Raw genomic sequence first — 15,441 nt, 5'->3', positions numbered from 1 at the left:
AAACAGGAAGGGGCCACCCACCAACATAGCAAGCATATCCATAAAATGTTGCACAATTTTTCAGCAATGCTGAAAGGAAGGTACCTGCTTGGCTGCAACAATGGAGCAGAGCAGGGAAACTAGCATGAACACCCTATGCAAGTGTTTATGTCAGCCTTCTGTAATAAAAATGCAGGTCAGAAGAGTAGTGTCTTTTATGAATCCAAGTGTCATTGCAGAGACAACTGATTCAAATGACAAACATAGCATGAATTCATTGTGACATGTTGCTGACAGTTAGGTGCTCCAAAACTGTTCATTTTATCATAAGGGGGCTTTCAGTGGTGCAAAATATTCAAATCTGAGTTCACCAAAGCAGTTGTTTCTATGGTGTAATATGAACACACATAGCACCCTTAAATACAGGCACAACAGACGTGGACATGTAAAGTGACACACATTTGCCATATGCTACAATATCATAGTGTGCATATGATACACAATACACTACCTGCTTTTGTAAATGATCAACCTTTTCTTTCATCATTCCAGCCAGCTGCTCGTACTGCTGGTATTGCTCTTTGTTCAATTTAACATCATCCTTGGAGGAATTCAGCTCTGTAGTTAACTGGTCAATCAGGTGTTCAAAGGTTTCTACCTGGTCGCACTTTTCCTTATACTGACGCTGAAGAATCGATACTTCAGCTTCCAGACTCTGAATGGTTTCCTTTTTGTTAGCAATCTAGCAAAGAAAGAACAGAGAAAAGAGATACTTTCACAAATTTAATGGAGCTTCTATGCAATAGAACATACTTTTTCATTTTATTTTTAAAGTTACCAAGGGTTCTCTTTCTTTTCTCAGTTACAGAACCACACATGCTTAGCTTTAATGGTACTGTCACTTGTTAAATTAAAATGTGCAAAAAGCACTAATCCCCTGAGGCTACAGATCAGCTCCTAGCATTACTGTACTGAATTAAAAGCTGGTTATTTTTTATTTTTAATTAGGTATGAGTAGCTACATAACTATATATCTTTTTAACTACACACACATATATATAGTGCAAGCTAAATACACATACTGCATATGTGGTAAAACCCAACTCTACACTATTTTATAAAATCCACCCAGGATTTGTCAAATTAAAAGGAACAAAAACTGCTCTGGCTGTAATACTCCCCTCCATTCCAGGGCTGTCCCCTGCATTAATTTTTCCCTCTACTAGATGTTCTCAGTTCATTTAATTCAGAAGAATAAGAACATCCTGTGAGTGTGGGGGTCATGGAGTGACTCCAGCATTCACACAGCCCCCAGCACTCACAATCCAAGCATGTGGAGACTGGTGCTGATGTCATCACATCAGTAATGTTCTCAATGTTCATCATTGAAAACAGTCCAGCATCAGAGAAGATGCAAAGAGAAAGAGGATTCTGCTTATTACATAACCAGCCTAAATACATTTGGAAAAAGTAAGTATTATTAAATAAATAAATAAAAATAATTAAATACTTGCAGGGACGGCCTCACAGGGGGAGGAAGTTAAGCTTTTTAGAAAAGACCGACCACACAAATCACCAAATACCATCCAATCTTGCTACTGAATATGGACATTAACAAACACGCTAAAATGCTTGCTAATTACTCCCATTGCTTCCATTATTAGTATTCCTAGACCAGGTCGGGTTCATCCCTGGCAGAGAAGTGAGGGACAGTACTACTAAAACTCAAATGGTTTCAAGTGTTGTCAAACCTGAAGTTGAATTATTCCAAGTTTTACATGTTAAACATTTTGCTTCCAGCAACATACCTTGGGATACAAATCCCGGTATACACAAGGAACTACCTCTCTAGGTTGGATACTGTATACCAAGATCTTAACAACTGGAGTACAGTCAATCATGATTTGGACAAGCTGCTTTAATCAAAGGATTAATTCTGAGACAGTCCTGATACAACTTCATACATACATAGATACATACTGTACATACATTTTTTTCAGCATGCCAGAGAGAATGCTCTGCTTTATCTGGAAAGGGAAACCTCCCCGGATTAAATAATCTTGTCTTCTTTTACCAAAGCACAAAGGTGGCATTTGCTTTCCTTGCCTTTAGAAATACTACTGGGCTTGCCAGCTTGAAAGAATAGTGGTTTGGTGGAGCTGTGGAAAACAGAAAGTTTGGGTTTCTTTGTAAAAATCCTTTCCATTGTTACCACTGAGAGATATGCCCCGGTTCTCACTCCAGCAAATCCCTAAGAGAGCAGTACACTCCATTTGTTAGGTTCCTTCATTACTAGCTTCCACAGGGTCAGAACTGCCACCTATCTCTCATCTACTCCTAGCCCCCTTAACCCTGGTATTAACCCCAATTTCATACCAGGCTTGTCACCTAGATACTTGAAGAATAATTGGGCCCGCAAGGACGTACTATACTGGGCATACTATAACTCACACACTTTCTATGTGTTCTGAATGCCACGACAACTTGGGCCAAACCTCTTACTCCCTTTGAGTCATTGTGTCATTGTCCCCCCCCCTCCCCCAACGACACTTGATTTCAACTCTATTTGTGCTAATTTTGAGATCTCTCTTCGACTACAAGCTTGTTGTGTCAGATCTGTAGGAGATATCGAGACAGCTCTCTGAAAAGGACTGGAAGTCCATAAATACTTACACCCATAAGGCTCCCTAAATATTTCAATTCAAGAAAACGGCTATAAGATCCAAACACAATGGTATAGAACCCCAACCAGGAGCAGTAGCGGACCACTCCATGCACTGCCGTTAGTGCACAGTCCCGAGCTGCACAGAAGTACAATCCATGGCTCAGTATCTAGACTGCAGCCAAGTTGAACTGAACCCTCTGTCTCCAGGAGGATGAAATGAGGAATTACGTTCATGCTGTTGTATTGTATTCGATACTTTCATGGTTTATTTCCTGTATGTTGTTAAACTTCAATAAAAAGCAATATTTGAAAAAAAAAAAAGTGATACAATCATACCTGTAATATTTGCTCATCTATATAAATTTTTATTCGATTTTTTATGACAGTCCTGCCACATAGTGACAGTGGGCACCGGTTACATGGATATATTTCTCTCTATATATATATATATATATATATATATATATATATATATATATATATTTCTGTTTACATATTTTGGTTAGGTTTTCTAGTATAGAACTTTTATTTCCTGTACTAGATTTTTATGTATATGTCAGGGCACAAACACCAGGAGAAGGACTCTAGGACCCAGCAGCGCTATCAGCAACTTAGCAGCAGAAGGACTTTAGGACCCAGCAGCACTACCAGCAATTTACCTGGGCCTATATAAGGATGCCTGCCAGTGATTTTATTTGCTGGTTGACCTTCGGCTCCTCCAGTGTGTTATCCTTGTGATATTCCAGTTCCTTTTACCGACCCGGCTTGTCCTTGACCAATCTCATGATTGCTTCCTGTGTTTGACCTCGGCTATCCACCTGACCACACTTGCTCTGACATCCACCTGGCTCCTGATCTTGGCTATCCACCTGACCACGCTTGCTCTGATATCCACCTGGCTCCTGATCTTGGCTATCCACCTGACCACGTTCCAGTCTCAGCTATATCCAAGTCCTGCAAACACCTCACGGGCGCCACCTGTCTCTGCTGATTCCACTCCAGCACTCCAGCTGTACTCTGGATCCTTCTGCACACAGTCCAGCAGGCGACCCGTGCTACTTTGGGCCTGACCTCTCCTGTTCTCATCCTCAGGGGGGGGGGGGGTCTGGAACTTAGCCACAAGGGAAGCCCTCTCTCTCCATTGGCCTCCAGCACCAGGTACGTGATAGTATACCTCTCTTTATATCCATTAATATTTGGGGTCATCAGCATGGTTAATTCATAACCTAAGGACCATCAGTGGCTGCATCACAGCCACGAGGAGCCGGCACTTTTCTCAGTGGTCGGGACACGGAGCCATGGATTTTACATCTGTTTGGCTTGTGACTGTGCACTTACAGCGGTGCATAGAGTTATCTACTACTGCTTCTGATGCACCTACTTTTGTCGAAAGGATATGATTTTAATAAAGGCTTACACTGATCACTACACCAGAGCAGGGGCACTGTCTTTACTTCCTCTTTTCTGCTTTGAAACAGGTGGACACCCGCCTTCTTTTTGAAAACAGCATGCTTTAGTATTAGTTCTTTCATTTGTTTTGAACTTCTGTATACTTTGTATCTTTTATTTCAGCTTGTTTAGTGTTACACACAGCGATCACTTTCCCCTGCTGGTGTGACTGTCGAGCACTGTGTTCTGAGTGCTATTTCTTAGTGCTTAGGTTTTTATATACAAGATTACCACCCTTGTCACTACTGAACTACTCCTGGTGCAATACCCACAGTACTTCACCACACATCCCTGCCCAAATGGGCCTACTTCAAATCCCTGGCCATGTTTATGGTAAATACCGCTAGATTATGCATTCCCATACATTGATGAGCCACACAAGTTCCAATGATAAAGGAATGGTTCCAGCATCTCAACAGAACTGAGGAAACAGAGTAACGTATGCATATTTGACATATTTTTCTTAATTTACTACCACGTGGTCCTGTTGGTTCCACTTTAAAACAATTGACACCTCTCACAGTCACTATTGAAAAAAAATATTTATAGGTAATTCTACCTCCTACTTTTCACTTAATGGCGGTTTCCCAGTGGGAAAAAACAAGAAGGTCCCACTTTCCAGCATGAGAAAGTAGGCTCTATTTTCTTACGGCTTCCCTTTCACTCTGTGCCTTAGTATTTGGGATCATTTATTGCTCTAAGATAGTGAATGATGTAGGATCACTGATTCTTTATATAACATCAAGCCAGTCTGTAAAAAGATTATTAGGAAGGAGGACCATGGGGATCCAAGAGACCTAACCACCCAGGTTGGATCAAATTCTACCTACTTCTAACCAAAACATCAATTGGTGTTAGTTGCAAAGATAATAAACAGGTAGGCATGCACTAAAAACATTACTGCTAAACTCTTGATGCATTTCTTTCCTTATCTGCACACCTTGCAGCTCATTGCCAGTTAAATAAGATGCATATACAGTATACAGAAATCAGTGTTCATTAAAGCAGAACTTCAGTCTCATTTGTTTCTGATCCATCTGCTTCTGCCCCTGGTGCTTAGAGGAAACTGTGATGCTTCATAATTTTCTCCCCTACCTTTCCTTTCCTTACTGTGTGCCACTGAATTTTCTTTGAAGAGAATTGCAGCAGGAGCACTTTCTCTCTTTGTGATACCTAGTCTCTCACAAGATACTTTCCCCCTTGGGCCTCGGAGATGCCAATCCCTACTATAGAGCCTGTTTCATCTGGTTGCAAAAGCGGTAGCTGCAGAGCCCACCCTCCCTGCGCACATATAATCATGGACTTCATGGGACAGAAATTCCTGTGCAGCACTTTATTACATTTTTCAGAATAGGAACCTATGCTGTGCAGCATGATCTGGACTGCAAACATACGTAACACACAGCTTCTGGTTTGCTGTATTGTACAGTTTACATTTAAGGCAAGCTGTGTGTATTAGCTAATATAGACATGGCAATCATGGTTGCTGTGGGCATTCTGGCCCCACCTGACTCCTCCCACAGGCCAATTCATAGTAGGATAAAAAAAATAAAGCACATGATCCTTTTTTTCTCATATTTTAAGATGCAAAACGTGAAATGTTAAAAAAAGGTCATAAAAAAACTGTGCAGTATCCAAAATAATTGGATTGATGCAGACAGGAATTCCGCTTTAATATGGCAAGAATGTTTGCTACCAATGCACAACATTTTTGCAAGGGCCTATTACTGTATTGCTAACAGCAAAATACTGTTCCGAACATATTATTTCTGGTTGCCAAAAGGCCAGGGACTTAAAAACTGTCACTGTTGTATTAAGTGCATTTTTATGACTTAAATGAGTCACATTCATAATACCTAATGAAGATATAAATTAGATTGTCATCACCATGCAATGTTACAGATTGTTATGAATGGAAACACTGTAACAATCACGGCATCGCTGCCCCTGAGCATTGCTGCAGTTATGCTGGGACTCCTGCCCAGATTTTTGCCTTTCTCTGGATGTTTCTAATTTCTTGCGTCTTAATCAAGTTCACAAATTAACACAATCATCTGATTGTTCCTTCTCATAAGGTCTATCCTTTAGATTGCAACTTAATGGTGCTGGGGTAAGGTGACAGGGGAATTCCCTGCAGAACTAACACTGATGTAATGAATCTTGGAAATGTGGATTTCCTAGTCTGAAAGTTTGTTTAAAATATACCAATTAGGTTCACTGCAAGACATGAAGTCAAGTGCACAATATATATGATTACAAAGTAATCCATAGAGCAGTGTTTTCCAATGCGTATAGCGCATACCTCTACAATGATACACATGCCATGACACAATACATATAGTACATGCTTTTACACAGATACATATCACAATAAATTCGGCTCCTTCGACTTTCTGGCTGCTGTTTGTGTGCACAAAACTGGGTTAGAAGTGGCCACTACTGTGGGCTGTTGTGGAGGCAGCAGTGCCTTGATTGGATGATGTGCTAGATCTCTAAGGCTTGGTGTATGGTATATGGGCATGTTTTCTAACATGGAGATGTGAGGAAGTTTTAAAGGCTGTGGAATACAGTGTTTAAATTTGCAAGCATAATTTAGAGCAGTGTTCGATTGTATTAAAGTGTTGCCTTGCAAATATCTGAAAACGCAAACATGTAAAACATGGTAAACAATCTCAATAGCAGCCAAAAAAAAAAAATGTATGCTGTGCTGGACTTGCTTCTGAGTCTTAAAAGCTAAGTTCACAATTTGTTTCTAAATTCCAGCTCCCCATGTACCAATATAGCATTACTGCACTTTTTTTGCAGAAATACCAAAGCTTTGCATTTATTCTACACACGCTTACCCCACTGGCTGTTTAACCACTTGCTGACCGCCCCAAGCAGATTTACTATGGCAGGACGGCTCGGCTGTGCATAATCACGTAGATCTACGGAATTATGTGCATGCGGTCTCGGCAGGACACGCCTGCGCCACCAGACCCGCGCTCCCGCTTTGATTAGTCACAGTGAGAGTCAGACCGTGGGAAGACCGCCGGCCTCCTGCAATTTTCAGAGACACTAACAGAAGAGCCGCATGCCTATGTAAACAAAGCAGGCGGCTCTTCTGTCAGACAGGCAGAGAGAGATCGAAGCTGAAACACCGATCTCTCTTTGCCTGTCACAGTGTCACAGAGCCCCCCCACAGTTAGCAAGCACGAGTAGGCATACATTTAACCCCTTGATCACCCCCAGTATTAACCCATTCCCTGCCAGTGTCATTTATACAGTGACAGTGCATATTATTTAGCACTGATTATTGTATTACGTTACTGGTCTCCAAAAAGTGTCAGAAAAGTCGGTTAGGGGGTCAAATCCGTCCGCCGCAATGTCGCAGTCCCGCTAAAAATCGCTGATCACCGCCATTCCTAATAAAAAAATAAAACAAAAAGTCCAAAAATCTATCCTGTAGTTTGTAAACGCTATAACTTTTGTGCAAACCAATTAAAATACGCTTTTTGGGATTTTTTTTCTACCAAAAATATGTAGCAGAATACAAATTGGCCTAAAATGATAAAAAAATTTGATTTTTTAAATTTTTTATTGGGAATGTTTTATAGCAGAAAGTAAAAAATATGTTTTTTTTTTAAAACTGTCGATCTTTTTTAGTTTATAGCACAAAATCTAAAAAGCGCAGAGGTGATCAAATACCATCAAAAGAAAGCTCTTTTTTTGTGGGAAAAAAAGGACATCAATTGTATTTGGGTAAAGCATCGCACGACCGCGTAATTGTTAGTTAAATCAACGCAGTGCCGAATCACAAAAAATGGCCTGGTCATTAATGAGATAAAAAAAAGGACATCAATTGTATTTGGGTAAAGCATTGCACAACCGTGCAATTGTTAGTTAAAGAGGTTGTACACTCGTTTAAAATTTTTTGTTTTTTTTTACCTGCAAGAGAAACGCATAATGAGCTAGTATGCATCGCATACTAGCTCATTATGAAATACTTACCTTAGAACGAGCCCCCGCCGTGCCGCTCACTCACCTGTATGACGAGCGACATGTTCAGTCGCCCGTGTTCCGGGATCGCGGCATCCGGCCATCTGATTGGCCGGAGCCGCGGTGACGTCACTCCCGCGCACGGGAGCCGACGGTCACGGCACGGGGCTCTGAAGGAACGGCACGATCAGCCGTTTATTCAGAGCGCATGCGCCAGTGACGTCACTGGCTGCATTAAAGGTAAATATCTCCTAAACGGTACATGTTTAGGAGATATTTACAGTACCTATAGGTAAGCCTTATCATAGGCTTACCTATAGGTACAACTTCCCGAGGAGGGTTTACTTCCTCTTTAAATTACGCAGTGCCGAATCGCAAAAAATGGCCTGGTCATTAAGGAGGTAAAATCTCCTGGAGCTGAAGTGGTTATTACCATTACTTCTGCCTTACTTCCTGGACAGACTATAGGTCATGACTCAGGAAGGAGTTTACCAGCTGACCTTATTAGCACACACCCTGCATCATCTACCTTCCTACCTACCACCCACTTCCAGGTGCACGTTTTTTATATAAAATGCAACCAATCAGTGATCACTGTTCTCGTAATATACACAGGCATTGATTTTTTTCTACCTTAACTTTCATCTTGCATAGATTGTTCATTTGGCAGATTGTACTAAGCAACCAGATAACAGTCTATGTGGAGAGAGCTGCAGAACTGAAAACAGGAGAAGTATGTTCTGGGTTCTGTAAAGTTCACCATGCACAATGCAATCTGATTGTACAATCTCCTTTAGATCTACTATCAACTATGTAGTACAAGGGCCTGCCTGATTGGATACAGAGTGAATGGGAAGATAGGTAGGTCCTACTATTTCAGTTCTGGAAAATCTAAAGGAAATGCTACAGAGATTGTATGGTGTATGGCCATCTTTATACAAGCACATAAGAGGGAGTGGATGGAAACACTCAGCAGTCAAGCCCTATTTACATCTCTGCGTAGCAGGAACTCACATTCCCAAGTGTGTTTTTTTGGGGTATTGTTTTGGAGCATTTTCACTTTTCTCACGCATAGGGCGGCCATCCACTTAAATGGGTTGCCCTGCATGTGAAAATCACCCCAAAGAAGCTCCAGAACATTTTTTTTAGAGTGGAACTACATGTGGCTCATGGGACATTTTGGCCTGTTATGGGTTGCATGTTTTTTTGCAGTGTTTGCCACTCGTGTTTGCCGTGCTGTTAACAATAAATGGCACTGAAAGCACAACTATTAATTTTAGCTGTACACAGCATCTATCCAATCACACTGTAAGCAATCAAGCAGGCTTGCACTACATAGTTGATAGTATAGTGAGCTTTACAGAACCCAAAACATACTTTTCCTGTTTTCAATAGTACAGCTCTATCCATATAGGCTGTTATCTGATCGCTCAGCACACTCTGCCAAAAGAACGATCTATGCAAGATGAAGGTTAAGGTAGAAAAATAAATAAAAAATAAATAAATTGAGGCGAGTGTTTTTAGTGAGAAAAGTGATCCCTGATTGATTGCATTTTATTAAAATTGTATGCACCTGGAAGTCGTTGGTAGGTAGGAGGGTATATGATGCAGGGTGTGTTTTAATTAGGTCAGCTGGTTAACTCCTTCCTGTGTCATGACCTATAGTATGTCTAGGAAATAAGTCAGAAGTAATAGAGACATTTTTTCTAGACAGCCATGAGGACAGTGAGGTAAGCATGTGCAGAATAAATGGAAAGCTTTGTTATTTATAGATAAACTTGGCCTTTAAACATGTCTACACAAACAGTAGATGAAGTGTAAAGAAAGGGATGTATATTAGAGACCCCTGGGCATAGGGCAAGGTTATGGTACAGGTTATGGTACAACTACAACACGACGGCCATTTATTTAAAAAAATAAAAAGAAGTTCTCCATGCAAAGAAAAACATTGATTCTTACCTCTCTTGCTACCCAAGCAATGAAGAATTGCCTGTTTTGTAGAGATACATTTGTTTAAATACCTGGCATTCAAAACCTCCAGGAGTGACAATTGTCTGCTTCCCCTTGCTCTTAGTAGTTTCATCCACCGCAGTGACAGAGGTAAGCGGACACGCATCTGACACACTTGAAATGTACCCATACACATGGCCATTATAATGCATAACTGCTTGTGTACATGTAAATCAAGGATATAGCACCAAATAAACATAGTGTCATTTATAGGGCATTATTTTAGTGCAGTTCTCTGGCTCTTCGTAACCATAATTATTATACTAAAACTGAAAAGTGCTGAAACTTTGGTGGTAATTTACCTTAGGATTTTTGATCAATTTTGCAATAAAAGCTTGTTAAAATTGACTGAAAATGGCCATGTATAAGGTCAACAACTCAAATTACTAAATCTATTGTCCAGAACTGAGATCTTCCCTATACAGAATTGATTCTCAGGCAGCACCTATCATAAAATAAATGACAATCCCCCTGCAGATCTACCAGGTAAGCTTTTTCTTTAAAAATGTTTGCCCCTGCATTACTGAGACCAATCTGGAACTATGCACCAGCTATTCACAGCATAAAAAAAGAAGTGCATATATTTTTCTCAAATATAACTGAGAACAATCATGAAATAAATGTGTTTTAAAGAACCTTCAGCCAAATTGCAGGATAAGCAGCATAATAATTTAACACAGCTTTAATAAGAGGGGTTGCTTTCCTTATTTTTTTTTAGATTATAAAAATCTTACACATTTCTGGAGGCATGTTCTTTAGAAAATGAAATCTGGAATATTCATACCATTACACATACCTAACAAATAATAACTGGAAGTAAACTCTACAGTGTCTAAACAATACATGTACATTTTGTATGGGCATATGCTTCCCCCTCCCCCTCGTGGCAGTGGAGCCCATATGTCGGACACGCATGAAGTGAAGTTATAAGGTAGTATTCAAACTTTTATGGCATATGCTCTTAGCTGTCAGCCAGACTATGGCCTTAGATGGGCAGGCTGCTTAATGATGCAAGTGACACCACCTTGGTTGAGAGACACTTTTCATAAATGCTCCTGTACACTTGAAAAAACCCCTTAAAAGCTTCTGCCAAAAAAAATGAATACTTTAACATAATCATGACAAGACATAGTGAATGTGAGCTTTACACCCCTCAAATACAGTTCTGAGAAACTACACAGGAAATAAAGCCATTGTTCATGATTTTATCATATCATCCAAAAAAAAAAGTGTGTAAATCAGTGAGAAAAAACAGCCACAAAGTAAGTTTTTTTACTCTATCTGATCAATGCAAATAATCAAAATTCCTTTCCTGAGAACATTTTCATTGTATATAGTAGGATTGATAACTCTCTATAGAGAACCTAAGTAATGTTTTAATGACTCTTCATTGTTATGAACTGCGTTGCAGCTTACAGTCTATAGCATGCACCTATAAAATGTGCTCTTTGATGTAGGTGTGCATTTGTTAATGATGAACTGGAGTTATAAGTGCATGCGTGCACGACAAATGCTCTTAACCTTAAAGTGATTTTAGGATTTTCCCTATTTGTCCCTGGATTTTAGTATTGACCACCTGAATCTTAAAACCTAATCTTTGTTTACATTTTAAAAATAATAGTATCTGTTAATGTTATTATGGCTTTTAAATTAATATGTATTGATATGCAGCAGTTAAAACACCAACAATTATGAATCGGTCAGCTTATTATAGAATGTTCAGGCATGTTGTGAATATTTTCTGTAATAGGTGTGGATGTACCCATTCAGAGGTAAATGCCTGGGTTGAGTATTTAAAAAAGTGGTATATTGTAGCCATTCCAATCTACTTAAACCAGTTAGAGAATTACATTTTTAAATAAAAAATAAAAAAAGCCAGACTTTATGTATTCATTCAGGCACTAGTGTACCTACTGTTCACAGCTAAACACGAGTTGCTTAGTCATGTAGAGAGAGAGAGAGAGAGAGAGAGAGAGAGGGGGGGGGGAGAGAGAGAGGGGGGGGAGAAAGAAAGATAGAGGGAGAGGGAGAGAGAGAGAGAGAGAGAGAGAGAGAGAGAGAGAGGGAGAGAGAGAGAGAGAGAGAGAGAGAGAGAGAGAGAGAGAGAGAGAGAGAGAGAGAGAGAGAGAGAGAGATACAGCAAAAGTTGTATAGGACTTGGAAAAAAAATCCAATACCTGTATCCTAGGTCCCCGAATAGGATCACCTAAAAAGTGCCTAACTAAGCATTGTGCTGAAGTGCAGGCATCTTGATAAATTCTTGTGTCTCTTTGGCACCCTTGGGGTCTATACTTATCCCCAAGGATCCTTTTGGACAACATTCTGGAAATGGCAAGGCTTATAAAGCAATCAAAGGTCACCGGAACCAAAAGCAAGGTAATATATTGCATGTGTTCTAGAGTTGTCCGGTGGTCCAACCACTGTGGAAGGAAGTTTTAGATTGGGCATCTCAACTATTGGGATTGCCCTGCGATCCAACACCAGCGTTAGCCTTGCTGGGTCTAGACCTGGATTCCTTTCCGCCTGGCCCCCGGAAGGTATTGGCGCATATATTATTTGCTACGAGAATCGCAATAGCGGCCAAGTGGAGGACTACTGACCCTCCGAGCCTGTCAGCTATCAAATTTAGAGTAGCCCACCAGTACGAAATGGAAAAGATGCTCGCCTTCAAACTTAGGAAAGTAGACATATTCAAGAAACAGTGGCAATCCTGGATTGATCAATCCCCTGACAAGTTGTGAAGTTACCCTTCATGATATGATACTTTAGCATACTATTTTCATATGCAGGCTATGTTGCGCTGGTGGCAGACCACCCCCCCCCCTGCCCTGCCCTAACCTACCCCTTACCCCATCCCCTGTTTCTGGTTTGTTTTGTCGTTCTTTATAGCTATTCGATATTAGCACTTCCTTAAAGCTTGTGATAGGGAGTCATGCACAGGTAGTGGGGACACCTGTGTCTGAGAAATATGGAAAGTGGTGGCGGTGCCTTCACAGTGTGCACCCATCTGGGGTGAGGGCCCGGATACCACAAAATCTGCGCTAATCCCTAATATGAGCTCAGTTTCAAGCGAGTGCACGACATGTGTTTCTTTCTTTATACTTGTTAATGTATGAAGCTTTCATTTATACAGTTATACTGCTCTCTGCTTGGCATTTGATGGAATTGTACGTGCACCTCAAAAAATTTTCTTTTTTCCATGTTTGCATGTATTGTTACTATATTCTATTTCTTCAATAAAAATTGATTTACAAAAAAAAAAAAAAAAAAAAGTCACCAGAAGTCTAACAATTGTTCCAAACAATTTAAATATTGCTAAATAATGCATGTATTTAAATGGTTATTTTTAGGGGCCCAATCAGTGAAATTTTAGATGTTAAATGCCAGAGCCTCGATCGGCACAGGCCTTTGGCAGTTGAATAACAGGGGCAAGATTTAAATTCAACTTACATAAGATTTTAAAAAATGGCAAGCTCCTATGTATAGCCTGAGCCACAGAAAATATGTCTTCACTGTCATTAGCCTATAAAGTTTAACTGTTTTGAATCATTGATTAAAAGCAAGATTCAATGCTTCAGAGGTGCAACTGAAAATTGCTTTGACAGTTTTACCCTACGTTTTAATGTGACTTTTATTTTACTAGGGTTAGTATACTCTGTGTTAGTCCTGCATTTCATAAAAATCAGCAATGCAACTACCATTATAGTTAATTCAAGTTGCATGTCTAATTGTGTGCGTAGGAGAATCACTAAGATGCCCAAGAAATTGGGAAACCTGAGCTACACTAAAAAACTTGGGCAATTATATTTCATGGAAAAGAGTAAGCCAAGAGACTATATGATTGCTGTACTTTTAAATGCATACGAAAACTGACACAGAGGAACTATTCACAGGGATCTGGTTGGTGGGGGATTAACCCAAATTAAATAGAAATGGAAGGAACTCAAAATATTTGTGGCTTTCTGAACAGTATTTATTTTACTACACAAGATAACTGGAGATACGTATGCTCCAAACACTGTCGATGTTCCTGCTCCTATTTGAAGCTAAATTTGGCATGACAGAATGAATGCAGGATACTCTTGAAGCTGGCTGTGGGTAACAGGAGGTTGAATTTCATAGACATTCACTTGTGTTTTAGAATAATCATTCATAAGAAAGAAAAAATATATATATTTTTGTTTGCTTTATTTGTAGCTGAAAACAATGTATAATGGCTTTCATTTACAGCACGTCCCCTTCACACAGGCTGAACCACCTAGGGATACAACAGGCTTAGGACACAGAATGGAGGTTAGAAATATTTTGCTCTTTGATGCCACTAATATTTTTTTTTTTATTATTACTGAGGCACAGATATGCAAGTACTCATGAGTCTTTTTAGGGGGAACATAAGAGCCTCAACTAGGAATATGCAAGGTTATCTGTTACCAAGCAAGTCTGCTGCAATCTTAAAGTGGTTGTAAAGGCAGAAGGTATTTTATCAAAATGCATTCTATGCATTAAAGAGAGGTATGGGTTTCCTTTTTTTTATATTTACTTACCTAGGTGGATGATGCATCTGTCCCCCGGCGCCTCTACACTGAGAACAGAGCGATCGAACACCGCAGGTTACTCGGTTCTGACAGCTCCACGAGTAGAGAGCCGCTGACTATCAGTCAGTGGCTCTCTGCTCTTTCCCCTCCTCACTCACTGGAGTGCTGGGCTGTGGAAGGGGTGGAACGGCTAGAATAGTCTCTCAGCAGCTCGCTAAGAGGCCGAGCCGGGTGTCAGTTCAGGCACCTGGCAGATCCCAACTTCCATTGTCGTGATGATGCAGTGCCTGGGCTGACTTCTATGCCGTCAGCAGAGAGTTGACTTCCGCTCGCTCTCTGCTAAAAACGGGTCACAGAACACACTGCACTTCTGTGATTCATAGGAGATGTACAGCCAAACGAGCTATGGCTGTACATCTACTTTAAGATAAAAAAAACCTTCTGTGTACAGCAGCCCCCCTCAGGCCCCTAACATTTACCTGAGCCCAAACTCGCTCCAGAGATGTCCACGAGTGCATCTGTGACTCTCCCTCGTGATTGGCTGAGACACAGCAAGGGCGCCATTGGCTCTCGCTGCTGTCAAAGTTGGTGAGCCAAACAGGAGAGAGAGGAGCAGGGCCGAACCGTGGCTCTGTGTCTGAATGAACACACAGAACTTCGACTCAACAGGAGGGAGGGGCCAGGAGTGCCAAAGAGGGACCTGAGAAAAGTAAGATCCAGGCTACTCTGTGCAAAAATACTGCTCAGGGCAGTTAAAGCGGAGTTCCACCCGAAAATGAAAGTTTGTTCCATCTTCTTGGTCCGGGTCACCTGAAAAACAAATGG

The 15,441-nt window shown here is 40.6% G+C and overlaps 1 protein-coding gene across 1 annotated transcript in view; it reads right to left on the bottom strand.

Annotated features, from left to right (window-relative positions):
- Positions 1–15,441, bottom strand: part of LOC309555379 (uncharacterized protein) — a 654,339-nt gene that overhangs the window by 486,731 nt on the left and 152,167 nt on the right. The window contains exon 9 of the mRNA XM_082257367.1: positions 491–721. Within this exon, the coding sequence (XP_082113493.1) occupies positions 491–721 (231 nt within the window). The remainder of the gene's footprint in view (positions 1–490; positions 722–15,441) is intronic.

Source organism: Pelophylax lessonae (assembly GCF_965119305.1).
Source record: "Pelophylax lessonae genome assembly, chromosome: 5".
In the NCBI taxonomy this organism is placed as follows: domain Eukaryota; kingdom Metazoa; phylum Chordata; class Amphibia; order Anura; family Ranidae; genus Pelophylax; species Pelophylax lessonae.
Note: the sequence above shows the minus strand (reverse complement) of the source record. Positions and strands in the feature narration are given on the sequence as shown.